At 52.0% G+C, this 26,581-nt stretch overlaps 13 protein-coding genes across 13 annotated transcripts; 7 read left to right on the top strand and 6 right to left on the bottom strand.

Moving 5' to 3' along the window:
* Window positions 1-534: 534 nt before the first annotated feature.
* J4E85_009902 (uncharacterized protein) lies at window positions 535-2,410 on the top strand (the record flags this gene model as incomplete). The annotated part of the gene is made up of 2 exons (XM_051474120.1): window positions 535-1,041; window positions 1,514-2,410. 2 exons carry the CDS (start codon window positions 535-537, stop codon window positions 2,408-2,410), a joined length of 1,404 nt encoding a protein of 467 aa, XP_051322197.1.
* A 787-nt stretch (window positions 2,411-3,197) lies between these two features.
* On the top strand, window positions 3,198-3,833 carry J4E85_009901 (uncharacterized protein; the record flags this gene model as incomplete). Its single annotated transcript, XM_051474119.1, has 2 exons — window positions 3,198-3,315; window positions 3,451-3,833. The coding sequence occupies 2 exons, from the start codon at window positions 3,198-3,200 to the stop codon at window positions 3,831-3,833; spliced, it is 501 nt and encodes a 166-aa protein (XP_051322196.1).
* Window positions 3,834-4,516: 683 nt separating this feature from the next.
* On the top strand, window positions 4,517-5,476 carry J4E85_009900 (uncharacterized protein; the record flags this gene model as incomplete). The annotated part of the gene is made up of 1 exon (XM_051474118.1): window positions 4,517-5,476. The coding sequence occupies one exon, from the start codon at window positions 4,517-4,519 to the stop codon at window positions 5,474-5,476; it is 960 nt and encodes a 319-aa protein (XP_051322195.1).
* A 322-nt stretch (window positions 5,477-5,798) lies between these two features.
* J4E85_009899 (uncharacterized protein) lies at window positions 5,799-6,860 on the bottom strand (the record flags this gene model as incomplete). The annotated part of the gene is made up of 1 exon (XM_051474117.1): window positions 5,799-6,860. One exon carries the CDS (start codon window positions 6,858-6,860, stop codon window positions 5,799-5,801), a length of 1,062 nt encoding a protein of 353 aa, XP_051322194.1.
* Window positions 6,861-7,281: 421 nt separating this feature from the next.
* J4E85_009898 (uncharacterized protein) lies at window positions 7,282-9,314 on the bottom strand (the record flags this gene model as incomplete). The annotated part of the gene is made up of 4 exons (XM_051474116.1): window positions 7,282-8,237; window positions 8,291-8,682; window positions 8,727-8,924; window positions 8,977-9,314. 4 exons carry the CDS (start codon window positions 9,312-9,314, stop codon window positions 7,282-7,284), a joined length of 1,884 nt encoding a protein of 627 aa, XP_051322193.1.
* Window positions 9,315-10,357: 1,043 nt separating this feature from the next.
* J4E85_009897 (uncharacterized protein) lies at window positions 10,358-12,077 on the bottom strand (the record flags this gene model as incomplete). The annotated part of the gene is made up of 4 exons (XM_051474115.1): window positions 10,358-10,595; window positions 10,654-11,101; window positions 11,152-11,952; window positions 12,002-12,077. The coding sequence occupies 4 exons, from the start codon at window positions 12,075-12,077 to the stop codon at window positions 10,358-10,360; spliced, it is 1,563 nt and encodes a 520-aa protein (XP_051322192.1).
* A 1,528-nt stretch (window positions 12,078-13,605) lies between these two features.
* Window positions 13,606-14,797, top strand: J4E85_009896 (uncharacterized protein; the record flags this gene model as incomplete). The annotated part of the gene is made up of 2 exons (XM_051474114.1): window positions 13,606-13,746; window positions 13,793-14,797. The coding sequence occupies 2 exons, from the start codon at window positions 13,606-13,608 to the stop codon at window positions 14,795-14,797; spliced, it is 1,146 nt and encodes a 381-aa protein (XP_051322191.1).
* Window positions 14,798-15,432: 635 nt separating this feature from the next.
* On the top strand, window positions 15,433-16,926 carry J4E85_009895 (uncharacterized protein; the record flags this gene model as incomplete). Its single annotated transcript, XM_051474113.1, has 1 exon — window positions 15,433-16,926. One exon carries the CDS (start codon window positions 15,433-15,435, stop codon window positions 16,924-16,926), a length of 1,494 nt encoding a protein of 497 aa, XP_051322190.1.
* A 1,107-nt stretch (window positions 16,927-18,033) lies between these two features.
* On the top strand, window positions 18,034-19,194 carry J4E85_009894 (uncharacterized protein; the record flags this gene model as incomplete). Its single annotated transcript, XM_051474112.1, has 2 exons — window positions 18,034-19,098; window positions 19,147-19,194. 2 exons carry the CDS (start codon window positions 18,034-18,036, stop codon window positions 19,192-19,194), a joined length of 1,113 nt encoding a protein of 370 aa, XP_051322189.1.
* Window positions 19,195-20,263: 1,069 nt separating this feature from the next.
* On the bottom strand, window positions 20,264-21,285 carry J4E85_009893 (uncharacterized protein; the record flags this gene model as incomplete). The annotated part of the gene is made up of 2 exons (XM_051474111.1): window positions 20,264-20,382; window positions 20,436-21,285. The coding sequence occupies 2 exons, from the start codon at window positions 21,283-21,285 to the stop codon at window positions 20,264-20,266; spliced, it is 969 nt and encodes a 322-aa protein (XP_051322188.1).
* Window positions 21,286-22,674: 1,389 nt separating this feature from the next.
* Window positions 22,675-23,678, bottom strand: J4E85_009892 (uncharacterized protein; the record flags this gene model as incomplete). The annotated part of the gene is made up of 2 exons (XM_051474110.1): window positions 22,675-23,462; window positions 23,645-23,678. 2 exons carry the CDS (start codon window positions 23,676-23,678, stop codon window positions 22,675-22,677), a joined length of 822 nt encoding a protein of 273 aa, XP_051322187.1.
* A 502-nt stretch (window positions 23,679-24,180) lies between these two features.
* Window positions 24,181-25,125, bottom strand: J4E85_009891 (uncharacterized protein; the record flags this gene model as incomplete). Its single annotated transcript, XM_051474109.1, has 1 exon — window positions 24,181-25,125. The coding sequence occupies one exon, from the start codon at window positions 25,123-25,125 to the stop codon at window positions 24,181-24,183; it is 945 nt and encodes a 314-aa protein (XP_051322186.1).
* A 473-nt stretch (window positions 25,126-25,598) lies between these two features.
* On the top strand, window positions 25,599-26,438 carry J4E85_009890 (uncharacterized protein; the record flags this gene model as incomplete). The annotated part of the gene is given in 3 exon segments (XM_051474108.1): window positions 25,599-25,723; window positions 25,773-26,381; window positions 26,396-26,438. The coding sequence occupies 3 exon segments, from the start codon at window positions 25,599-25,601 to the stop codon at window positions 26,436-26,438; spliced, it is 777 nt and encodes a 258-aa protein (XP_051322185.1).
* Between the last annotated feature and the right edge of the window lie 143 nt (window positions 26,439-26,581).

The following is a 26,581-nucleotide window of genomic DNA, read 5'->3' as shown; positions in this document are numbered from 1 at the left end:
CGAGGACTACATCCCTTTGGCAGCCATGGTCGCGCATGGTGAACCGTACGCAGCCTTAGCAAAATAGACCAGTCTACTGCCAGACTGTAGTCATCGTCCGGTAGCAGGAGCCTGAACCAAATAACGATCCTCACCTTGACTCAATGCTACGCATTGTGAGTCACTGCGTGTCTGGCACTGATGTGTCTTGCTCGCTTAAAGTGCCACTTGGATATGTTGGATTATTCTTTGGTCTTGCGACTGGCTGTCTAAGAGGAATAAGGGTACTTACTACTGGTAGAGGTACAAGGTCATATGGTCAGGGTGAGTCTATCTGCTCATGTTTTGGATGCGCAAACACGGGACGCACGCGATACCATTTCTCTTCTACAATGTTCTTCAGATAGTATATAAACTCACATCTCCTGCCTCCTCCATCCTTCCATTCGATTACATCCACACATGCCCCAAAGCCCAAAGACATACTATTCCAAACTCTTGTTGCAACACACAACCACATTCACAACATAAGCAAGCACAACCCAAAACCACAACATGTCTTGCCAACGCCTATCAACCGTCCACGGACTGGCACCCGAAAAGCTCATCAAACTCGCTTTCAAGTTCCTCCCCTACCGCACTCTCCAAGCCGTCTTTGCGACGCTTCACCCCGCTCAACATCGCATCTTGATGCAACAACGGCGCCGCGGCGTGAGTCTGCACCATCTAGCAGACACACTATACTACCACCAAGGCGCCACACTGTCGCGCCTGTCGCGCTGGAACGAAATGACGGTGCTGCAAATGCAGCATGAACTCCTCAAACGAGAACAACTCGACGAGGGAGAGGAAAAGAGCCTGAGTGAATGGGGACTGAGGATCAGATTGGTGTGCCTCATGGTTGAGGAGAGGAGGGCGTGGAAGGAGGGGAAGGAGCAGAGGAGGGTGGATGAGGAGGAAGACAGGAGGGCATGGATCGCCCAGTGTAGGGCGTATGAGGAGGAGGATGAAGGTGAACCTATGGATATCGCTGTCGCCGCTTCGCAGGAGGGAGGTCAGGTGGTATGCTGAGACGGTGAAAGGTCAGGGGCTTGAAGGTGAACCGCTTGTTTTGGAGTTTGTGGGGGTCATCGCAGGAAGCCCATTGGTGTTGGTGTAGTCGTCCCACAGTTTCGCCGACGAAGTTGTCTTCACTCAACCAATATTACTACCAGACCTCTTACAATGCCGTTAATGACCACAGTACTGCCCATAGTGTGAAAATGATCTTCCCACTTTCCCTTCTCCCGTGCTCTACCGTACTCTCCGAACGTGGTACATTCACTTTCACTTCCAGAAACTTGGTATCACATCACCTGCACCCACTAACCTGAGTGGGAGCTCTCCCTAATGAATGCAGACTCTTCCTTCTTCGCCGCCTGCTTGCCTCCCCTTTTCAACCGACCGCTTCTGAACCTGTTGAATTACTTTCAACGACCCAGTCGCCGTAACAACAAACACTCCTCCTTCTCAGCTAATCTTTCACACTAGCAAGATGTTTACATCGCTCATCGCAGAGATCAACGGCGTAGAGCCCTCCTTTAAGAAGAATACAACCCAGGTCAAGTCAGCGACTGCGCGAAGGCGTACCGTCGCGGAGACTACATTAACTTCGGCGCCACCACTTCGACAGCGCACAGTCCCTCGTCACCCGCAACAGCATCAAGCCATCGATCGGTACATGGCTGTTGCGCACAACCCATGGAGGGAGCCAAAGCGTCTAGCAATATCCTCATACGAGGTAATGAAGCAACAAGAGCTTCTCGAGGAAGCGCAGATTCGAGGGCTTGAGATCGACAACGGGGGGAAGACACACCTCGTGAACATCTTGATCATCGACGACGAGGCCTACGCTAAGCTAATGGGGGTACTCGGTTGCCGTTTCAGAGCCGCCGACTTTGCACAGGGTGAAGTAAAGCTTTACAACCAAGAGGTGAAGCGTAAGCGAGCTGAAGCAGAGGCGAAGCAGCAACAAGCGATCCGTGAGATGCATAAGAAGGCGAAACGAGATGCACGCGTCAAGGCCGAGAAGCTGGTATGGGAGAAGAAGCAGGCTGAGAACAAGGCTGCTAAAGCCAAAGAGCAAGAGCAGCGGAAGCGAAAGAGAAGCGACAAGATCGATTCTGGTTGCTCTTCTGCCCCCAAGAAGACCAAGTCCACGCGTGCACCACCAGTTCGGCCCGGCCCGCGGAAGACTGGCACCAACAAGGCATCATCAGGCGATAGGAAGTTGGTCAAGATGAGTGTTGCCAACGACATGAAGGATGCGCACGACGATGACGAGGATGAAGATGGACTTGGCGACTTCATTGTCGATGACCTGCCGCAGAAGCCGAAGCGCAAGAGCGATGTGGGCGGCATGGCAAGGAGCAGGTTGATTGCTGGGTTTTGATGGATGGCATATGCTCCTTTTTCTTGCTGTCATTGTTGTTCTCCTTCTATTATAAGACAACAATGTATCGTAGTTCCTTATGTACGGCGTTGTATCAGGGGAAACCTCCATGTTGTAGTACTATTGCGCCGTCGGAGTATCCGTCAGCGCAGAATTGAAACGGCCCCAGCGCTTACGGGCACTGCCCTCCGCAGGCGTAGCGCAGTTAATTGCAGATTGTTAACCTCATCGCGACATGGATCTACTGCCACACAATGTTCGTTTAGACGGGTAAGGCATGCCGAGCTCTGTCGATCGCGTCCGTTTTAACCACACTCTTGGCTAGTGCGTCATTCCCATAGGGTGCCTAACCGCGCCACGTACATATAAATGCATTCTCGCAAGTCCAAACGATCAAACGTCTACAGCTTTACCCTTATGCTACGTCAATATGTGGAAATATGACAATCCAAAGTTGCTGCTCCTTACGATATCAGGACTCCTCACCACAGCGGTCGTCAATGCGCAAAACTCCTCCTGCCGAGGCTTTTTCGACGAATTCACGGCCGTGAACTCAACCGGCCAGCACGAATTTACTTGGAACTCCTCCTACGCCGGCGACGACCCGTGGTATGTCTCTGTCCTGGTCGGATCTCGCTATGACGATGTCAGAGGACATGTTTACATCTCCGTACCTGGAAACGTGCCCAACAATACCGAGCTCTGCAAGTATCAGTGGAGCAACATCAATGCGACGTTAGAAGCCGGAGGGGCGAATAGCTGTAGCGGTGTGATCAGCTCCGACTGCATGGACCACCTGAACAAGGCACTTAGTGATACCTCGAGTTACTGTCCTAGTAAAGATACTTCGTCTGTATCGGATGAGTTCAAGAAGGCGTGTCCAATGTTGAGTGGCGGTTCACACAGTACGTTCCTTCCCTTGCATCTGTACAAACCTCCCTTATTCTCTTTCTTGTTTCTTCTCCCGCACAGAACAGATACGATTGACTTGCGGCTCGGGAGCTGCAGCCTTTGTACATATAGCTGATAAGTTCGTACAGACACGGTCCGTCAAGACGTGACCAACAGCACGTGCGCCTACAACAACATGCCTGAGGAGGTGCAAATTCCAGACAATTACAACACGTTCGGGACAAACGCAGGCGTCAGCCCGTCCGATAACTTCTACGCCCCTGCGAATGAGACGTACGATCTCTTAATGCGCCAGACGATTCCAGTCGTCCTACTGGGACGATTTGTTGACCCAGATTCGAATGTGGTGCAAACCAGCGTCGAGTTCGTGTGTATGAATGCGAACAACACAGTGGAGGGAAGCCGCGTACCGGAGGAACAGACGCCGTGGGATAGTGCTGGGGCTGATATCAGTGCTAGGATGGTGGGATGGGCGGCCGGTGTGATGACGGCGGTGATGCTGGTGTTGTAAGACTGCGGTACATCGTGATGGTCTATTATGGATGTAATCGATGGTGGTAGAACAGAGAGACCATCTGCTTAGCCCGAATGATACATGTATTGACTATCGGGGACGGAAGCAGGTGTAGACTCACTGCTGGGGGTTGGAGGTGGGAGGGGATGGCACGCAGCTGGTGGCTTCGTTCGGAGATCGGCAAAACTCCGGCGCTAATTCCTGAGACGCGCACATCGCGTCACCTTAATTCGATCAAACGTACTACTCCATCGCATCTCTTCCCCTATAACATACAATCACTATCGCCTCGTCTTTATCGCGAATTTAACGCGCATGTACGATGTTGCATCGATTAGAGCGATGATCGCAACCGTTACGCGTTCGTGCAGCGCGTTCTTGCCCAGCCTCACCATGTGGAATATATCGGTACCGCTTTCAACGCATGGCGAATTGCTGCGCTACCGATGTTTCGCGCGGCATGCTCGTCTTTACGAGCTGTGCGGGTTGACCTGTTGACATTCCCTGGTAGCGAGAGGAAGCCACCCGCACCGTACGCTGATGACACAGTCACGACGTGCTGAAATTTCCTTCCTGGCCTCCATTTTCTCATTCCTGTGCCGACCTGCTCTCAACACATCGTCCGAAAATTCCACAGAAGTCGAAATTATAGCTCATCACCTACACATTACCACGTCAAGATGGCGTCGACGCTTACCGCTACTCAACAGGCCCTAGGCATCGCGGAACTTCTCGAGAATATCTTGCAACACCTCAGCCCGACGGATGCTTTGTCGAACAAACAGATGGTGTCCAGTACCTTCTATAACTGCATCAACAGATCGTCCGCTCTCAGACAGATCTTCTTGCTTGACGCCAACCGAGTCGAAGAAGATGAAGCCGATAGCAAGCTCTACTTCCCCTTAAGCAATATCTTTCCCGCGTATGGATCTCATGAGGGGCGCGGAGGAGTCCTTATTCCTGGATACAAATACCGACCTTTTATTTTTCTCAATCTCGCAGCCATCAGATGTTTTGTTCCTGCGGACTCCTACTACATAGATCAAGCTGCGGTCAGCAGAGCTTTGATTCCATCAGGCAAAGATCGGCTCCCAAGGTTGAACCCCGGAAGTCGAAGTTGGGACTGGGAAGCGCCTATAACCCAAGTCCGTCCGTCAGTCATACACCCATTCATCGCCAGCAATCTTTGGATTAAAGATGGTTTCTTTTGGACTGGCTTTGGCTCCCATGCAATAGTCTTCATGGAGGACCCCTTACCCATTTCGAAATTGGGCCTCTCCTCCACCAAAGTCTCGCGAGCAATCGAGGAGATATTGCTCCAGGTACAGAGAAACCCTACCGCTAGTTGGATCAAATCTTCGCTCGCGAATCCCGCTTTCACCACCGTCAGCTTGGTTATGCACTTGGAGATCTCCAACCGCTCTACCCGGGTACACTTTGTCCATCGCTTCAAAAGCTTCCGTCGCGCTACTGGTGTACTGGTCGATGATCTTCTGTTACTTCTCGCCAGGTACTTCGTCGAGCGGCTCGAATCTGCTGGGCGTTCTAACGCGCTCTACGTCCCCCAACAAGATCTCGCCGCGGCTAATGAGCTCACGAGACTACTGGACCCAGTCGGTCACTTCTACGTGAGCGCCTAAAAACTTTGCAAGGCTTTTCCGAAGCTTAAAGGAGTTGGGACGCTATAGCTAACGGTTATCCGACGGTTGGTCAACGTAGTCAGGATGACATCTGATTATGCGGGCAAGGCGCCATAAACATGGGTCGACCTTCACTGCTATAGGTTATGGGACGAGTTGCGAAATATAAGTTATTCAAATTTAGTAGTGCTTGAGGCACCTGACTCTGTAGAGGAGAGTTCATATTCGTATCAGAAGTTGCACACATATTACAGACAATGTACCAACACGTCTCTCAGACCTAGAGGTCGTGACTATAGTGAACCAATAACCTCCAGCGATACTACCATATACCCTTCATGTCGTCAATTCGGTCCATCAACTTCTCGATGAGGTCTCGCTCTTTCTTGTATGAGCGCATGTAGCTCCTCCATGTCCTGCCACCTCGCTTGAACGAACGCATTTGACCCATCCAGTACTCCAGATCAGTTGGAGAATAGTCCTCCAAAGCTTTCCGGATCGTCCAGATGAACACGTGCGCGAAATCAAGCATCGTGATACCAGCATCACCGAGATAATCGTGAGTTCCAGCGCCGAACCACCCAGGTAGAGAGGTCATGATGGTAAGTTTCGTGACGGCAGGTGAACTGATCTGAACCGTTCTCCAGGGCCGTCTTGACGCATCGGTGCTCATGGCATTTGCGAAGGTTTCCAGAAATTCCCGAATGTATGTGAAGTACTCGCAGCCCTCGTTGAAGTTGTCGCCCAGTAAGAAGATCATGTGTTTCTCGTAGCCGGTGAAGATAGCGGACGCTTTCCCTGCCCACGATCGGCGAAGCAGCGGGTTCAACCGTGACATGTCAAGCAGCGACTCGTAGGTTCGCGGGTCGTATTCATCATCAGGCCAAAAGCCGCGACACTGACGGCCCACGTTGATCGTCAGAGGGATGATCTCTTTATCGTCATTGAGCGTCTCGAAATAGTCCTGGATGCCCACTTTGTATTGTAGTCGGCGGATGGCATCTGGTTCGTCGGCTGTCGGGTCGTCGGCGAATAGTGCGCGAAGAGTACCCGGAGTCACCTCTGTCAGTTGACAAAGTTCCTCAAGGTCTCCAAACTGGCTCCATTTTGCAAGTAGGGGATTGCTCAAGTCTGGAAGATGCGCCCCGAGAAACAACCGACGGTCTGTTTCCTCTTCGCTCTTCTCGTCGGCAACCAAGAAGCACTTCTTCTTAAGGGCATTTGATCCTTGAACAACCTCTTGCCAGAACTTTGAGACCCCTTGTGCATTTCGTAGAGTATCGGCGGGGCTGAGATTGAGCAGTATGTTCTCGAGCATCTCCACGACGCCCAAGACGCGGGCGGATTGGCCCTGTTCGAGTAGAGGAGAGGATGTGTTGTCCATGGCGATTGTTTGAGCTTGTTGAGAATTGAACGCGATCGATAGGTAAAGCGCGGAGGTTGGGTTATCAGAAGAACTAGTGCAGAAAGGGCGACGCAATTGTTTGTATGGACGCCAAGCCTGAGCACGAGCCAGCAAAGTGAAAGACAGCTGACAAGACAAACGGATATATACCTAGGTGTAGTGAGACTGCTTTCACTAACCGAAAATTGACTCAGATTCAACGCAAGCAGAGTCCACGGCCAAGCGAAATGTACATGACACCTGTTTCTCGAGATCAGATGTAAAGCTAAACACCCTCATGCCCCAGCGAAAAGACATGAGTGACCGTCGGCCACCAACAGGCGCACGACATTAGCAGCCAGAGACATCCTACACAGAATAGAGAAGCACAATATCTGAAGAGCCCTTCAGCCGAGGATTCCTATACATCAACCCTACATAGTCGTCCCTGCTGAGTAGGGAGTCCTCCCGTCCCTTCAACGAACCAACTCTCGCTACCCACACCCGTAACCGCATAGAACAACCCCCAAGGATCTCTTTCCTCCTTGATCTTCAGCAGCCTATCGTAGTTATCACCATACATACTATACTGAAAGTTCGGCTCCGCAACATCCGCCTCATTCATGTACGCACCACTAAGCGGCGTCGCATCTCTGAGCTTTTGCACGTACGAGTTGAGGCGAGCATGCGATGACTTCCAGAGCTCGTCAGAGAGGCTAGCATCATATTGCCGACTATCGAAGCCGGTCATGTGCATGACTGCGTTGCGCAGGTGCGGCGAGACCGCAGAGTCGGAGCCGGGATAGCCGGCTGTTTCGAGTGTTGGTGCGTAGTCCACGGAGTGGAAGCTGTAGCCGCCTTCTTCGACAAATGAGCGGATGGCTGCCATGGTGGTATTGAATGTCTGGGAGGTTGGGTCTGCGAAGTTGGATCGGGGAACAAGCCGGCTCACAAGACGACTGTTACTAGTACCACCGCTTGGACCGCCGGGCAGGGCACCGAACTTTGCATATGTACTCCAGAACTTTGGCTCGGGGTTGACTAGTGAAATGCCAACGTCGTTGAGATCTTTGATGAGCGGCGCCATGAGCTTTCTCATCTCTTCGATGGTGACGCCCGGTTTGGTGATTTGGTTTGATAGGGTGAAGGTACCAGAGGCCTTGGTGATGTAGTTTGACATAATGCCTTTGGCATCATTGATGCGTAAATTGTGCGATAAATAGACCTTCATACCCTTCCAAAAGGTGTCATTAGATACGCGAACGGTGGTCTTGTCGTTACTGGACACTGGGCCGGTCTGGAATGTGAAGTCGCTTCGTGCGACTGCCGTAGGCGGATACGCTTTTACAATCGCAGATGTGACGATGCCAAAGTTTCCTTAGATATAGGTCAGTATCGGAGATAATTGTGGAGGTACTTTGGAAGCTTACCAGGCCCGCCACCCCTAATCGCGAAGAACAGGTCCGTGTTCTCGATCGGATCTGCATGCACAAACCTGCCGTCCGCGGTAACAAGCTCTAAAGCAAGTACCTGGTCTGCCATGAGGCCATACTTTGAAGTGATGTACGAGAATCCTCCGCCTTGCATGTAACCGCCATAAGCTCCAACAGTAGAAGACCCAGGAGCTAGAAGCGTTATATCATGTGCACTCATGGCGTCATACACTTCATGTTGTTCGAGCGCCGCTCCAACTCGGGCTGCTTGACCATCGTACGGACCAACTTCGTACGTCGGTAAGTACTCGAATGCTTTCATGCGATGCACCCAGACTTGAAGTGCGCCACCGCCGGTGTTTCGGCCGAGAAAGTCATGGCCGGTATTTCTACTATGGTCAGTTTAGGGCTGGTATCTTTCCTGAGGACGTACTTGATCGTCAAACGGATATTGTTGTTCCTGGCAAAGTTGACTGCGAGCTGCACGTCTTTGACTGTAGTAGCATTGACGACAAATGCAGGAAAGCTGACGAGTTTGCAGCTAGACAGGGGAGGCGTGACGCTAGCTGCAGGTACGGGGCATGGATTGTGTAAAGTCCACTGCCCAAACGGTACCAGTGGGTCTTCCTTGCTAGATGAAGTAAGTTAGCTTTCAACCGAGGGTAAGGTTTGCAACTACATACGCGAAGAGAGCATCGCTTTGACGTCGCCTGACGTTTGAACACTTTGCAGTATCCTTGTACTCGCCATCATAGCAGGCAGCAGCGGGTGGAATACCCTTAAGCAATGTTCCTCCAAGACTGATGTTCAAGGCATTCCATTGCGTCGGTGATGGCCAGCCGTCGTAGCCTGTATAGCTCTTGCAAGAAGGTATGTCGCTCTCGTTTGCTTTGCCGAAAGCCAAGTCAGGGTTGGTCCCCACATCCGAGTCCGTCAGCTGTATACCCTCATATGGGAAGTTGTACGCAGAGGCAGCTTGCGCCGCAAGAAGGGTTGAAAGAAGCGAGAACCCGAAGACCATTCTGGAAAGCGCTAACACGGGATTGAGATTGATGATGTCTAAAGGCTTCTACGACGAAGCTTGCTCTCTTGGAGGCTACCATGCCGGTACCTTATACAGGCTTCTGGTCACAGCACTGGCGACACCCCTCTTCTCTACTGCCCATGATATGCCCCACATACATCCAAGCTGGTGGTAGCCTGAGGTTTGGGGTGGTGCAAAGACTGTATCCCCTTCTCTTGACTCGTACTGCCTCATACGATGCGGCCCAGGTCTCGTCTTGGCCATCCGATACGGGCCGGCACAGACGTATGCCATATCGGGCGCGCAGTCAGCATGCAGCCATGTAGCTTTACCCGGTCTGGTTTCGCTGTGCATCTCGTGTGATCAATACGTCGCGCATATCGCGAAGGTTGTGAGGCTTTTGTGGCGTCCGTAATCATACAGTGGTTCCGATATTATGGTAAACGGTCGATGCTGAGGGCTGCGAGACTGCATATTGAGTCTTCCTGTTGGTCGTAACAAGCGAATCGGGATGAGCTAAACCTGCGATAAGAGCCTTTGAACGTGAAAGCTGACTTCGGGGTCTCCCCACACTGGGCTTACAGTATCGCCTTGTGGGACACATGATGCAAATGGATGTCAATATGGAAGCAGGAACGATGGCAGCATGTTCGAAAGCGATGCAGCACCCGTGGACTGATGAAAATCGTGCTTGTCGTGATGCGAAGACGAAGGAGCGCGTCGAAATGTCGGAGGCCTCTTGCCATTGCCCCTGTGATAACGACGCTAGCCCCTTCGGGTATTGACCAAGCCCCCACCTGTTCCGCCTCCCAAAACGGTCCCATCGTCCCGCATCGCAACGACATCCGGCATATCAGATGGGTTATCGTCTTCCCATCTTGACAGGAAACAATCGATTGATGCGCACGTCAAATCAAGGTAAAAAGGCTCTTTGGTTGAGTTCGGCTACAGCTTGTCGCCAAGTTTCACCGTTGTCTGCTGAAGCATGTTCATCGATCTACAAACCAGAAGAATCCTCGGTGTCGCTTTAGAAGAACTACTTAGTCCTTGCCTGCTCTGTTCTCGAGCTCGGTAGTGTCTTCCATGTACTTCACCGAGTGCTTTCGCTGTTCCTCCTTCATGCCCGCCTCGACATCTTGGCGACGCTGCTCAGCCGACACGTCACCGAATAGGATGTCAATCTCCTCAAGTGTCTTCCCTTTCGTCTCTTTGATAAAAAACGTAGCAAAGATGCCCATGGAAAGACAGAAGATTCCAAACATGAGGAAGGTTTTCCACCTGCGAAGGATGATATTAGTGTATGTTTTGTATGTAGTTGGTAGAGTCATTGTCTTACCCGATGGAGTTGATTGCCGCTGGTGTAATCTTCGTAATGACGAAGTTGAAGAGCCATTGTGTTGCTGCTCCCATTCCTACACCGTACGAACGGAGTCGCGTCGGGAAAATCTCTCCAAGGTAAACCCATGGGACGGGACCCCAAGAAGCTGAGTACCCGATGACGTAAAGGTAGATCATGGCGACCATGGCGATGGAGGCGGACGAAACCGAACCAGAATCTGGGTTTGGTGGGTTTGTAGCGAGAACAGCACCGATGATGAACATCATGGACGCCATCCATGCCGCGCCAGCCATGAGCGAGTACTTTCGGCCAATGAAGTCGATACCAACGATCAAGAAGATTCCAGTCGTAATGACTTTGACTGTGCCATAAATACCCGTTGCGAACAGCGAAGCGTTGGCTGCTGATACACCAATGGTCTGGAAGATTTGAGGAGCGTAATAGCCTGAAGGAGGGTCAGATAGCGAAGTTCAGCTCCAAAGATCTTCATCTTACCGATCGAGTTTGTTCCGCTGAACTGCTGCCAGAACATGAGCACAAAACCAGTGATAAATCGGTATCGGTTGCCGGGAAGGAGAACCTCCTTCCATGTTATGCCCTCAGTTTGGTTCAACTCCTCCTCGACTGCAGCGCGAATCTCAGCTAACTCCTTTTGGAGCTCAGCGCTATCGGGTTGCTCGCAGCGAATGAACGCAAGCGATTGCGCAGCTTCCTCTTGTCGACCCTTTGACATCAGCCACCGCGGAGACTCCTTTAGGAAGAAAAGTCCGATCAACATGAAACCACCTGGGATGAGTTGAATTGATACGGGCACTCTCCATTGCTTCGTTGACGTGGGCATGTGGAGCGCAACACCGTAATCCAGCCAGTAAGCGAAGGTACTACCGATGACTAGAAATTCCTGGAAAAGACCAGCGATACGTCCCCGAAGAGCTGGGGGCGCATTTTCCGAGACGAATACCGGGGTGATAGATGACATGCCTCCAATGCCGAGCCCTGCGATGACGCGACCTGCGTAGATGACGCCAATCTCATGATGAGCGGCAGTCTGGATTGCGGCACCGATAAGGAAGACGAGGGAGAAGCCCATAAGAGACAATCGTCGACCGAACCGTTCGTTGATCCAAGCGGCCCCGATGGCACCGAAAAAGCAACCTGCAGTAAGAAGCGATACGACGTTCGACGATACCGATGCATTTTTCGAGTCGGAGAATCCAGATGAGTCTGTTGGTAAGCCAAAGTCCTGTTTGAAAGCTTTGAGCGCGAGCACGCTGCCCATTACTCCGGTGTCATAACCTTCCATAGTGTTAGCTCTTGCTCATGAATGGAGACAGCGGGCGCCTACCGAACAGCAGCGAGCCCATGTAGGCAACACTGGTCAGTAGATAGACCCTGCGGTTCTTGAAGAATTTGGACGGCATCTTGGTTATGTCGTCGCAGCTTTTCGGGTTGACTTGTCTGCGTACAAAAAGAGCGAGGTAGGCTTTTCAATAAATACCTAGATCAAAACACCAGCCGCCGAGGGTGGCACCACCGGCTGTGCTGTCCCCCAGTATTGCGTCGTTATCATGTGGAGGAACCTGTCCGACCCCAGACTCCACCATTGGCCTCCGCAGACCCATTTATCTGTTCTTCCACCAGTCATTTGTTCGTCTGTGGGTTCGTTCAGGCCTACTGTCCGACTTGGTTACTACATACTCATGGGACAGAGCCGTTGCGACCTTTGCGAGCATTCTTAACGGTGTTTTCGTTGCGCGACGCTGCAACATGCGGCTCAAAATTTGTGAAGATAAGCCTCCCAAGCCATGTATACGAGACCGCCCGAATGCTTGGTGCTGCATGTGTTGAGTCTAGCGCTTTCTTCTGAATGGCGGTATTTCTCAAGCGTCGGCGGAATAATGAGCTCCACTTGAATCTCGAACGCTAAGCTTGCCAGCGATCATAGCGCCTGCGTCCGAAGACCCTTCTCCATGGACGCATTGACATGTCAGCAAGACACCCTCGAAGACTTGGAAGACATCAGGATGCGAAGGCATCTTAGTCGTGCGGGAGTATAGCCAATATCCGTCACATCCGGTCCGCTGCGCATTGGCAATCCGCCACAGACGTGACTGCAACGTCAACATGGCGGGCTTCAACAGCACGGCAGCGTTCTGGATGAAGAGCACAGGACATACTCAACTGTAATCCTATGGCCAGCCTGTCCTGATACCACCTTTCAGGTGTTCCCACGATATGCACACATGCTGAGGCCTTGTCGGTTTGACCCAACCTAAAGGGCGACGTTCATTCTGTTCGTGTCCGCAACAACGACCGTCGCTGGATGCTCGAGTGAGATGCATAATATTGCGCGCGCGCTTCAGGATACTTCATACTGGAAGTGTAATGTTGCGTTATGAGGCTTGGCTTTGGTGAAGTACAGGTCGCTGGCGTTGGACGAGCGTGGCGTGGCAGGCATGGGCGTCATGGGGGACATTGGGCCAACCCGGACATTGGGGACCTTGGCGGCATTGAGTGCCGTCATCTACACCCAAGCAAAACCTTCCTATTTAGGCAATGGGACTCACCATTATCGTTTAGCCTCAATCCATCGTGGATGGATTAACATGTATCCAAAGGGAACCTAAAAGCCGAGAGAAGGCTTTCTCGAAGATACCAGCAGCAGATTGTGCATTGGAGGAACCCGTACTGGTCTTCTCGGTCTTTTCGGCCATCTCGCTGCTGTCTACGGACATCTCCACACTACCAACCTGAATCTCGCACATCTCGGTCAACAAAAAGCTCTTGAGCGGAAGACGGAATGTACGACCGAGGAAACCGAGATAGTCGTGCGAGTAGAGAAGGAGTATAAAGATCGAAGCCTGCGATAATGGAAGTGAATCAACTCAGCAATTACAACGCCTCTTCCTTCCAGCACAAACCCTAGTATACAGTTTCAAGCCCGCAATCATGGAAGCAGCAGCAGATCATATCCGCCAGGCATACGCCAAGGGCAGTGCCCGAGAAAGACAACAAATTCAGGAGCAGATTCGGGACCTGCTGAAGGATCTCTACAGCGACTGGGAGATGATGTTCAGCCTAGCTATGGCAGTAAGTCTTCCCCATCAATTGCATGCATTTACTGATCCGTAGCCAGCCTCTTCAATGGGCCCTCATCGATGTCGGTATCGATCTCAACATCTTTACCACGCTCGCCTCATCGACAACACCAGTAACACACGATGAGTTCCAGCAGAAGACTGGTGCTGCGCCCAATCTACTCGCGCATCTGCTCCGGTCAATGGCGTCGTTCGGACTCATCGCGGAAGTCAAGAAGAATACCTTTGGAGCAAACCGTGCGACGCGCGTTTTCGCCAACCCGCACGTCAACGGCGCCGCGCCGCATCTGTCGAAACTCCATTTGCCGGTTATGCAAGCACTGCCTGGCTATTTGAAAGAGCACAAATACCAGGACATCACCAATTCCAAAGACCTACCCTTCCATGCGGCTATGAAGACGGACCTTACACCATTCGAGTGGATGAAACAGGATGGCGAGCAGATGAAAGCACTCGGTCACATTATGGTGCTCGACTCTGTCGATAGCTGGGTGTCTTCATACCCAGCTAAAGTAGTTGTCGGCGACTTCAAGCCCACGGATGACTCTGCGCTTTTGGTCGACATCGGCGGAGGCTTTGGCCAACACTCTGTCGCATTCAAGAACAAGTTTCCCGAACTACGCGGCCGCACCGTCGTTCAGGATGTGCCTTCAACACTTGCGCATGCGCCTCACGTGGACGGTATCGAGTTCCAAGCCCATGACTTCTTCACCCCACAGCCTATTCGTGAAGCGAAGTTCTACTATCTCAGACATATTATGCATGATTGGACGGATGAAGACTGCATTCGCATCCTCTCAAACATCGTCCCTGCCATGGGTTCGGAATCGCGCATCCTGATCGATGAGGTGGTTCTACCGGAGACGAGGGTGCCTTGGCAGGTCGCTATGATGGATCTTGCGATGATGGCGTCGCTGGGTGGTATCGAGCGGAGCAACGAGGACTGGATGAAGTTACTGGAGAGCGCGGGACTGAAGATCGCGGATGTGCATTGCTATGACGAGGTGAGGTATCATTCTGTCATTACGGCTGTGCCGAAGTGAAGCGCAGGCTTGAAAGTAGCAAAGCGGAACTTTGTAGTAGCATTCTAGAACAATGAAATGCACTCAACTCAGTCATTGCAAAATTGGCTTAGTAATACACCAGCCACCAACTCCGCGGCCTTCTGCCGGCATCGCAAGTGCAACCCTCGCGAAAATCACGATTTCGACCATCCCAGCCCACACCGCGCCCTGGCAAACTTCACACGCCTTCCGCCCTTTTCTCCACCATGGCGATCTCGGAGTACGAGCAAGTGCATCTAGGAATAATCGGAATATGCCAAAAAGCTCCGAAGATGCTGATCAACGGTTGAAGGCGGGGCAGGCCCAGACACGCCGCTCCACTAACCGTCGCTCCGCCGATAGGGTAGGGCGCATCGAGCGTTAACACGCCCTATGCGTCTGGTCGCTGTCATAGATGCGTTTTTTGCGCCAAGCTACTCTACTCGATGAGGCATGCGAATCCGGGTGTTGTCGCTGTTGTATAAGGCACGGTAGGCTCGTGTGGTCGACGACCAAACTTCTGAACGAACGGATAAGACATCTTTCTGGTTGACGCTACGAGCGCTTGACGCAATCTGCTGTTGTTTATCTTTCGAAAGACGATAAAAGGGTACAAGAAGGGGGTTTTGTTCAAGATGGATCCAATCGCCAATCCTGTTGTCCAGATGCAGGACATCCCGACTACGAGCGACGGAAGACCCTATGCTTATGAGGAGCCTGATGAGATTTGGGATGGATTGAGGAGGACGGTGTCGAAGATGACAGGACGGTCGAAGGCGGGAAGCGAGGCGAAACAGTCTGCGCATCACGAGATGGAAGTCAGATCGCATGGGCGCACACGGTCGCATCGAACGCAGCCTATCGACGAACTTGATGAAGAGCCTGGGATACCCGTTGTTGACGCTGAAGACGATTTCCCCGAGGGTGGGCTACGCGCGTGGCTCGTTGTCGCATCGGCGTGGTTGATGCTGTTTCCTTCCTTCGGCTTCATGGTATCCATTGGCACGCTTCAGGACTACTGGGGCCAAAACCAGCTTTCGTACATGTCGGCACGTGATATCGGATGGATCCCGTCGGTCTTTGTCTACCTGTCACTTGCTCTGGGCATCTGGGTGGGACCGCTCTTCGATCGGTATGGGCCGCGATGGATCGCTTTGACAGGAAGTGTCATGTTTCTCTTGATGATCTTTCTGCTTGCTGAATGCGACAAGTTCTGGCAGATGATCCTCTGCTGTGGCGTACTGGGAGGCTTTTCTGGCGCCATGCTGACGACTACGAGTCTCGCAGTAGTTGCGCATTGGTTCAAGGAGCGACGAGGTCTTACGCAAGGCATCGCTATGATGGGTAGCTCTGCTGGTGGTCTGACGATTCCGTTGGTCTTGCGGACTACTCTCCCAAAGTATGGCTACTCGTGGTCCCTTCGCATACTGGGCTTTGTCTTCCTCTTTTGCTTCATCATCGCCAATATCCTGATGAAAGCTCGCATCCCGCCGTCTGCCGCCGCAAAGAAGAAAGCCATCATCTCACTCTCTATCTACGGCGATCTGAGGTTGAGCTTATTCACGTTGAGTGTTTTCGGGTTCGAGGTCGTTCTCTTCGGTGGACTGGGCATCATGCCTACATACGCAACGCTGAGTACGAACTTCCCGCCTGACACTGGCTTCTACCTTATCGCTGTGCTCAATGGTGTCTCTTGCCTTGGGCGCCTACTACCCGGGTATGCCGCTGATAAGATTGGTCGATTCAACACTCTATTCATCATGATCGTATTCACCTTGCTCTGGATGCTAGCCCTATGGCTGCCACTCGGTACAACATCGCTTCCAGCACTGTACGCTTTCGCAGCGCTCTTCGGTTTCGGAACAGGTTCCTGGATGGCGTTGACACCTGCATGTGTAGGGCAATTATGCAGGGCAGAGGAATTTGGTCGATACTATGGAAGCATGTACTTCATCGCTTCCCTCGCAACGCTGGTCTGCATTCCAATCAGTGGAGAACTAGTCGAAACAGTTGGACCCCAGCCCATGGTAGCTTTCTTCTGCGCGATTCTCGGTTTGAGTCTTATCAGCTTCTTGTTCAGTCGGTGGGCATGTTTGGGAAGGCGTTGGACGCTGAAAGTAAAGGTCTGAGCGATTTAACAGATGAATTCGTCATGCTAGGAAACGAGCACGCTATGATCTTACCCACAATTCTGTTGTTGAGCGGACCGAATTAGCGTAAAACAGTCCTGGTAGTGCGAACATCAAGAAAACTTCATCGCGCTAAGATCGGCCCCTTCCGGAAATTCACGATTTAGTGGAAACTAGTCCATCTAACAAATCACATGGCTACGCTTTACACCTGTCAAGAAAGGGTCTACAACTGAGTAAGTCTATCGATAATGCCTGATAGATGTCTAGCCGCTTAAACGCTGGAGCATGGTTCAAACGCCCAAAACGACGCACCATGATGGGTACCTAGGTATTCGTATAGTACTTCCCAACTGCATTCCGCGCCACCACATGGTGGTCCAGGCTCACAACAGATTTACATGACGTGCTTTGATAGCGCCGAAAAGAATTTCAGGGACGGGCGAACACAAGGCCAAGTATAGTACATAGCACCAGAACAACTTCATAGTGCGGTCCCTGACATTACCTGGGTACACATCCCCGCCACACTACCGCCTGTGCGTTCTCCAACAATACCCCAGAGCCTTGTCTCCGCGGTCACATCGTAGTCGAAGATGTTGGACCAAATCCACCAGCACGATATCGAAAGCTCACCACACATCGACCACCACGGCTCCGACGACGGCAAACCCATTCTCGAACCGCAACTCAATGTTGGTGGCCATGGGGCTACGCAGCGGCGGCTAAAGAATTATCATGTTACCATGATAGGGTTTTGTTCCGGAATTGGCACGGGTCTTTTCATCGGAACGGGGTCTGCGTATGCGAGTGCTGGGCCTGCGGGTCTGTTGCTTGCGTATTTGGTTGTGGGGAGTGTGCTTTGGTGTGTTATGCAGAGTATTGCGGAGTTGGCTACTGTGGTTTGTATTCTTTAGTGGCTGGTTTGAGTTGTAGTTACTTACTGTGATGCAGATCCCCACGGCTGGTTCGTTTCCGCATTTTGCGAGTCGGTTTATCGATCCGGCAGTTGGTTTCTCTCTGGCTATCAGCTACGGGTATTGTTATACCATATCCATTGCTGCCGAATGCTCGGCATCCGCTATCCTCGTCGGCTATTGGACTGACATGTCGCCTGCCGTTGTCATTTCTATCAGTCTGGTTCTCATCCTGGCTACCAACTTGCTGAGTGTACGTTGGTTCGGCGAATCCGAAGTCGTCGCTGGTGCAATCAAGATTGCATGCTTCCTTGGACTCATTCTGGTTTCCATCGTCATTACCTCCGGAGGAGCGCCAAACGGTGAAACAATTGGCTTCCGCTACTGGAACAACCCAGGCGCTTGGGTGGATTACAATGGCATCACGGGACCGACAGGTCACTTCCTGGGATTCCTAGCTTCGTTCGTCAACGCAGCGTTCTCCTTTATCGGTGTCGAAGTGGTGGTCATCACTGCCGCTGAGAGCATCAACCCACACTCGGCCATCCCAAAGTCGGCCAAAAGGGTCACATTCCGCATCGCCCTGTTCTACATCCTAGGCGCTCTTCTGATTGGAATTATCGTCGATCCCAGGAATCCGGGTCTCGTATCAGGCACTGGAAACGCCAACTCCTCGCCATGGGTCATTGCGATCAAACAGGCCGGCATAAGCGTACTGCCTTCGATCGTCAACGCCTGTATTCTCATCTCTGCCTGGTCGGCTGGTAACTCATACTGCTGGGTCGGATCCCGCATCATTGTCGCCATGACCACAGATCGCCAGCTTCCACAAATCTTCGGTCGCACCTGGAAGAACGGAGTGCCATACTACGCAGTTCTTGCTTCTTGGCTATTTGGACCTCTGGCCTATCTCAGTCTGGGCGAGGGAGGTGCCGCGCAAGCATTTGGATGGCTAGTGAGCCTTAGCACTGTCGCAGGCTTGATCGCCTGGGCGACATTATGTTTCTGCTTCATTCGCTTCCATGCTGCCATGAAAGCGCAAGGACTCAGCCGAGATAGCTTGCCTTGGAAGAGCCCCTTCCAACCTTTCACCGCGTGGTATGGTTTCATCGGATCTACTATCATTACGTTGATCACAGGTTTCCCTGTTTTCTTGAAGGGAAACTGGAGTACGGGCGATTTCATCGCGTCGTATATTGGCATCCCACTTTTCATAGTTCCGATCATCATTTGGAAGCTGGTGCATAAGACGAAGGTAAGTACACTGCGCTTTCCGTAGGTTTGACTCGCTAACGTGACATAGTTCGCTCGTGCTAATACTATCGATCTGCATTCTGGGCGTCTTCGGTGAGCGTGGGTTGTGCAAATTCGAGTCTTTCAATGTTAGGCATCTGCGATTGATAGGGCTGTGCGCTTTCAGGTGGGCTTTAGACCCAGAGTAGAGATGTCCAGTCGTAAATACAGATATCTTCGTTGTGCTACATGAAGAAGCCTCCCATTTTTACTACCTATGTATATGTCAATATCAAGGCTGTGTATGAAAACTTGGGGAATCAGAGCCCATAGCCAAGAGTTCCGAGATGCTCGGAATTGTCACCAACGGAACATCGTGCATCGAAGGACTGGAGTGAAATACACTAGGAGGTAGCTGCTGCTCATGTGCACCAGGTATGGTTGTAGCGAAATACTGCTGGAGCTCTCCGTATTGAAGGTCCACGACAAACATGTCTTGCGAAAGAACTTTGGCTGGTGTGATGGACACCTTGAGACTGAGGTCTGTTCTAGTCATATTTCCCGCTCGGAAACGCTGAACCTCGTGCTGTGCAGGCTTCGACGATGAAATAGCATGGAATGCTTCCAGATTCATGGTACCTTGCTTCCAGATAGCGTCATGAACATAACACCAGGGTTGTGGTTTCTCTGTCAAGGCATCATTTTTGCATCCAATGGATAGAAATATCATGTATTCAGCAGTCTGCCCTGTTTTAGTGGCGAGAGTGAAGTCCAGTTCAATGGATGCGTGCCAGGACGAAGGTCCAATGTCGTTGTCCTTACCCTGCAGGATGTTATCTTTCTCATTCCAGGCTTCTTTGGGGAAACATCTTCGTATCTTGATGCCTTCTGGAGGTTTGCGAACAAGAAATCCCCATCGCCGCCAAAAGTTGTTCGCGATGGTTGATGTACGAACGTTCCGGATGTAGATTTCCCTGGGAAGCGCCGAAGGAGGTACGCATCCGGATGGGATTAATGACACGCTAGTACTGATATCTCTTACATAAAGATCGCCAGATAAATGCAGCAAAGGGACGATTACGAAGTGCTGAAAGTCGTGAGCCACATGGCATCTTAAGATCCCCCAAATGATGTCGCGATCCGGCCAAATCATGACTGGGGAGCGAAGAGGCCGAATCATTCCGCATTCATACTTGTCGAGTTGGTGAGTGTGGAAGAGCGTTTGCCATATGCGTAGGCCCCTGTGGGTCATCGTAGAAGGGGGCACAGGATCGTCCGAAGCGAATGGTATCAGGCTTCGTGTTTCCTGGAAGTCGTTTGGAGCAGACGCGAGTACGTCTGCGTTTAACTCATTCATACGATATGAAGCCTTCCAACGGTATGGAGCCTCCCATGCAAATAGTGTCTCGTCCTCTGAGATCTTCATGATTTCTTCCTGCAGCCTTCTAAACGCCTTTATCCTCCCCTCGCCATATAGCAAAGGCATGTTGACATCGAAAATACCAAGTAGGCTGTAAGCGATGTCTTCAGATCTTGTCGCCTGTCTATCTGCAGCCCACGACATCCGCATACTGATACTCGCAATTTCCAAGCTCTGACCGTCGAGATACTCCATCGGGATGCCAGTGATCTTTGATATTTGTCTGCCAAGGTTGACCTTGGGTCCAAGAAGTTGCCAGTCGCGCGAATAGAATTTCATACCATCGTATCTACCAGATGGAAATTTGATAGGAATGAGAGGGTCGTACAAGTTATGGTCCTTATCAGGATGGAAGTTCCTGGAAGCCAGTAGCTCTTGCAACGTCCAAGCACGTTCGAACCATCTGCTGCGTGAAAAGGCGATGCGATGCCTTGCCGATTGACCTTCCGCGAATGCACCCTCGAGCTCGACATCGGCGAGATATGCATAGCACTGATCTGAGTCCCTATACCACGCAAACATGCTGTTGATAGCTTCCGAAAGTTCAGCACTACTACTCTTGTCAATGCAGCAGGTATCGACCCATACATAATGAAATCCATCTCCGATCGCGAGTTTACATGTCTTTTCAATCTTGGCAAATCCCTTCTTCTTCTTCGCTTGCTCTAGATCAGCAAGATCAGAGAAAACGACTTCTTCATCCTCCCAGCAGTGCGATAGAATGGCGTACGATGGGATACGGCCGACAAAGGTCTTCAGCTCCAATGTGCGTGTGTGTAGAAGCCGCATAATGAAAATGCTACGCTTTACGAGGGCATGCTCTAACTATCTGCGCGTTTACGAATTTTTCGAGCTCTGGGCGGTTGAGGCACGACGTTCCCCTTTGTCGTAGACGTTACATTGAAGGCAGCGAGGCGCAACAAGGCAGGCAGCCTTGGAAAGCGTTGGAGAACACAAAGGCGCTGATCCGATGGGAGTCAAACCATGGGTGAAGGGCAGTATGACGTGCAACTCAGAGGATTGACAATCGAATGATCAGGCGATGAGTGCGAACAAAAGTAACGGACGAGGAGAGTGAGTATCGTGATGAAGGAAGGTGGGGCAGGCACGGAGGACGCATGGGCCCTGCCCGCCAAGACTCTTCGCTTGAAAACGCGCAAGAACTTTGCAGAGCTCCCCTCAGCCATCTCTCACCGCACTCCGACGGCACAGCTGCGTCTCACGCGCGATCGATATATCGCGACGCGTAAAACACGATCATCATCTCAACTGCCAGAAAGCGCAGTCACAATCCCACAACTAACAGCAGACCCAACCTTTCACAGCCCCCAGCCTTCTCTGCAATCAACCAAGTAAGTCCACCACCCACCCTTCCCACACCCCATCTCGCAATGATGATCACAATACAAATCACAAGTTTCAAGACGGATCGGAGAAGGTTTCACGGCCTTTATTGAATGAGTATTTCCTGTCTGAATGAGAGATTACACATACATGTCACGTCGCTTCACTATGGTTGGGGCAGGTTGCTGACGTACATTACAGATTTCATGCGGTGCTAGATAGTAGTAGGAACCAGTGGTAGTTTATAGGTATCCGCTCAATGCAAATATCTTTCTTGAAGACTGATATTGTCTGATTGTCTCTGTGTGGTCTGTGATGATGTCTGACGAAGGGAGTGTCACTATGAATACACAGCACGTTGTGACATCGTCTGCGGAACGGCACCGCTGTATCATATCATAGACAAAAACAAGCGTCCTACAGCAAGACGAATTATAAGGCAGCACATAGCCGTGTCATCCGATGTGCTGTCTTTTGGAACTGCACACCTTTGCCGTGTGGTAGATACATGACACAAACAGCCAATGAAGCTGCAGCAGATAGATCGAAAATTTCATGTTAACTTTGTTGATCCATTCCATGTTACAGTTACATACAAGCCCAGAAAAGCAGACGAACGATACCGAAGTAAAAGCAGAACCTCAAAAAAAGGAAATGAGAGTGCGAAATCCATCCCTTATGAGCGCCTGCCACCGATGAATACATATCCTTTTTCCATTCCACCCCACCCAGTATCCATTTTTCCATGGTCGTTTCATTGTTATCCTTTGCGTCGCCATCCGTGACTATATGCATTTTGAACCTATGAGGAGATTTTCGTACCGTGTCGCGCATCTAGTCTTCTGCCATTGATGCGGTGTTCTTGGTGGTCCTGCCGCTGCGGCGTGGTGTGCCGTCAGCAGTGGCAGCCTTCTTGGGTGCCTTCTTCTTTGCGGGTTCTTTCTTCTCCTTCTTGGCACGGCCGCCCTTCTTGGGGGTAGGCTTTGTCTCGGCTTCTTCCTTGTCCTCGGCTTCATCGTCGTCAGCCTCGTCGGTCTTTGCCTTCTTCTCGGCAGGCTTCTCATCGGCGTCGGCGTCGGCGCCGTTGGTCTTATCCGCGGCTACCTCGTCAGCCTTGCGCTTGTCGCCGGCCTGGGGTTCCTCATCCTTTTCGTCGGACTTGTCTTCTGTCGCGTCATCCTTGGCCTCTTCTTTTGACTCTTCCTTCGACTCCTCCTTCGATTCTTCAGCCTTGGAGTCGCCGTTGGTTTGCGCTTCTTCCTTCTTCTCCTCACTGTCAGGCGCGTCCTTCATCTCCTCGTCCTTCTTCTCGGCTTCGGAGGTCTTCTCGTCCTCCTTCTTATCTGAGTCAGCCGACTTGTCGTCATCCTTCTTCTCTGACTCTGCCGACTTGTCCTCTTCCTTGGAGTCGCCGTTAGCGCCATCGGCCTTCTCGTCGATCTGGAGTTCGGAAGCGCGCTTCACGACATCGTTGCCAGAGCGCTCGACGTGCACAGCGGGGTTGTCGGGCGAGGCGTTCTTCTTGATGGTGTTGCCCTTCTTGGATTCAATGGCAATCTCGCCTTGGTCCTTGACCTCGGCAGCGGTGCCACCGGGCTGTCCGGAGCCCCAGTTCCATGAGACTGCTCACACGTTAGTATTGAGTTCCCGAGTCTTTTGCGATTATACCGAGAGCGACAAGGAAGACGCGCGCCGATTGGCAATCGTTACGCGCCAGTGAGCGCAATGCGCCTGGCGGGATCTCATTATGCGCAACCACTGAACGGCTGAAGGGGTCTCGGATTGAGAATTGAGAGGCACGTACCCTTATCTCCTTGTTGGATCTCAGTGTCGGTCATTGTGTGTAACGTAGCTTAGCCGTGGCAGGTGGTAAGAGATGACGTTATGGTGCGCAAAACCGCGTGTAAAGTCGCGAAAGCGGGGCGGAACAGCAATTGATGCGCGTAGAGGTGCAATGGATACGGTGATGCGTAGAAATGATGCGCAAGCAGTTGGAAGAGACGCGACGGGCGGTGTGGAAGGGAGGAGAAGAATGGAAGCCGGGAACCTGAGTGCTGGGAAAGAGCTCTCGAAGATCGGAAGCTGCGGTGCTGAGGCGTGATTGGCTGCCCTGACCCACAAACGCCAATCTGTGCAATCTATGGGGAAGGTGGCTGGCGATCGAGCCACGGCGTCATCGGCTGGTCTGTGCGCGTTCTCGAAATACATCCTTGTCGATCGCTTCCTTCACGGCATGGCATTCTGAATAGGGTTTCGAAGAGGACGAGACTACACTCTTGAGTCGGTCATTGAAGATGTCAAGCATTTTAGTTGACTGCGCTTTGCCATACCATCGTGTATTCATGTCCAGATCTTGCCTCCCATACCATGTATCACCTTGTCCATCCCGTGCGTATGTGCGTAGTCAAATGCCGTTACCAAAGCCACGAGATGACTAGCTGCCGCAAGAACAACCAAGACGTGAAAGATCTGATGGCTTGAGCCCCAAATATCATACTTCCCAGGGCTCCACTTCTCGGGTACCCTCGCAGCATAGATAGCGGCACCAGCGATATACAGTGCACCCTGCAAAAGAACCCAATCCAGGCCAATGCTCTTGCGCAGATGTTCGACACCGTACAGTTGAACGCCATGAAGAACGGGGAAGACGGCGGAAAGTCCCATGAGCACGAACATGAGCGCTCGGAAGGGTCGCAATGCGGGAGTGCGGAACTTGGGATGTGTGGCCGCGACAGATGTGCCAGCTGCCAACGTCGTGATCATGGTCCAGTACGTCCTTTGCAGTTCTGGTTCGCCTGCGAAGGCGTAGTATACGATGGGTACGAAGCTTCCCCAGATGAGAAAGACGATGCCGAGGTAGTCCAATTTGTTGCCCCAGACAGCGACTTCATGCGAGTGGTTCTGTATCGTATGATATGTCGCGCTCATGCCCAGACATGCGACAGCTCCTGCGAAGTAGCAGCTGAAGGCCCAGACGTCCTCTTGCGTAGCCGTGTCATAGCGGACAGCCAATGTGTTGTAGAGTGCGACGGAGGAGATGGCAGCCATCACAGCTCCAATGAGATGGGTGTAGATGTTGACGGTTTCGTTATGAAGATACCCGAGACTCTTCCAGGACTTGAAAAATGAGTTGGATTGAGCGCGATACCCCGATTGGATGTAGTGGTTGTCTTGCTGCCATGGCGAGAGTTCGTCCCATAGTAGTATCAACTTATCTTCAACCTTTTGCTCCAGCTCTTTCCCAGTTTGCGCGGCTTTCGAGGTTGCTTCCTTGGCTGCTTCCATGATGGGATTATCTGACGTGAATCTTTAGATTCAAATTTGAGGGGGCGGCCTGCTATATATGAAGGTTTGTTGGGAGTTCACATGTCATGAAGCGGCCTCGGAGAATCCGCGAATACCCTCAGGGACTACACGCGATCTAGGTAGACTATACCGCGTACGGTCAGGCTTGCGAGGACAACACGTCGCTTCTGAAGCAAAGCAATGACCTTGACAGCGCAGTCGCTCTCTATGAGCAATATCGTCAGTGGTCTTGCTGTTGTCACGAGGCAAGGCATTTCCGACGCGTCGAGCTCGTGCGCTGCCCCTCCATCCCACCTTCCCTTCTTCCCAGCCCTCGAGCGCGGTTGCTTTCACCACCACACACCAGGTGTCGCAAATACGCTAGGTGATATACAGCCATGATTGTTCGAGTCTTCGACATTACTTGATCTCCCGCGCTCTCGACCAGAACGCCCAACCCCACCGCCAGCGCAATGAAGTCCTCAGATCCCGGCCGACCCAGCAGCCGTCGCGCCGCCTCAGGTGCATGGAACCGGCTGAAGCCCGTCCGCGAAGATGTCCTGGAGACATACGGACTCCCTTCCAAAGGAGAGACACGGTATATCCCTCTCGCCCCATACGTCTCGACACAATGGCTAACCCCCCAGGCTGAACGACTTCAAAACACAAGAAATCTACTTCAACCGCATAATAGAACGCTACATGAAACTCTGCGCCCTCAACCGCGACGAACTCGACCGCCTCTTCATATCCGTCAGCATTCCCCCACCCGACACAACCACGACGACCAAGTCCACGACAGCGCCCACCACCAACTCCAAACTCACATCCTCCTTCTCCTCGCTCTCCCTCTCCAAACACGCACCCCCAGAAGCCCGCCAACAACCCACCACCCGCCCACCCCTCGCCTCAACCTCCACAAACACACCACACAACCCCATCCCCCAAAAGGCCTTCACGCCCTCCATCCAAGAACTTTCCACCGTCCTCGCCTCCCTGCGCAAGCTACGAGAAGCCATAACCGCGTCCTCACGCACCGATGCCTTCGCCCTGCGCGCCTACACCTTCGCCATCCACGTCAGCATCCTCTGCCACGACTGGTCCTCCTACCTCCCCTCTCTGCTTTCCCTCCTGGGGAAAATCCATCCCGTGAACCCGCTTTCGCCATCGACCCTGCACGAAGTCGTCGGCCTATTGATCCTCGACCAAGCATGTCGGCAATCCGATTACTCGGGCGCGCGCGCCACGAAACTACGGTATGGATATAAAGACTGGAGGGTGGAAAAGGTGTTGCGGTGTCTGGTCTCAGATGACTACGTGGGGTTTTGGCGCGTGAGGAGGAGTGTGGATGGGTATCAGAGGAGGGTTATGGAGTGGGCGGATGGAGGGGTAAGGGTGCATGCGTTGAAGTGTTTGGGAAGGGCGTATTTGAGTGCGGATAGGGCGTTTGTGGAGA

Source organism: Alternaria conjuncta (genome assembly GCF_024043145.1).
Source record: "Alternaria conjuncta strain BMP 0040 chromosome Unknown scaffold_19, whole genome shotgun sequence".
Taxonomy (NCBI): Eukaryota; Fungi; Ascomycota; class Dothideomycetes; order Pleosporales; family Pleosporaceae; genus Alternaria; species Alternaria conjuncta.
This window is presented reverse-complemented; position numbering and strand designations above follow the sequence as displayed.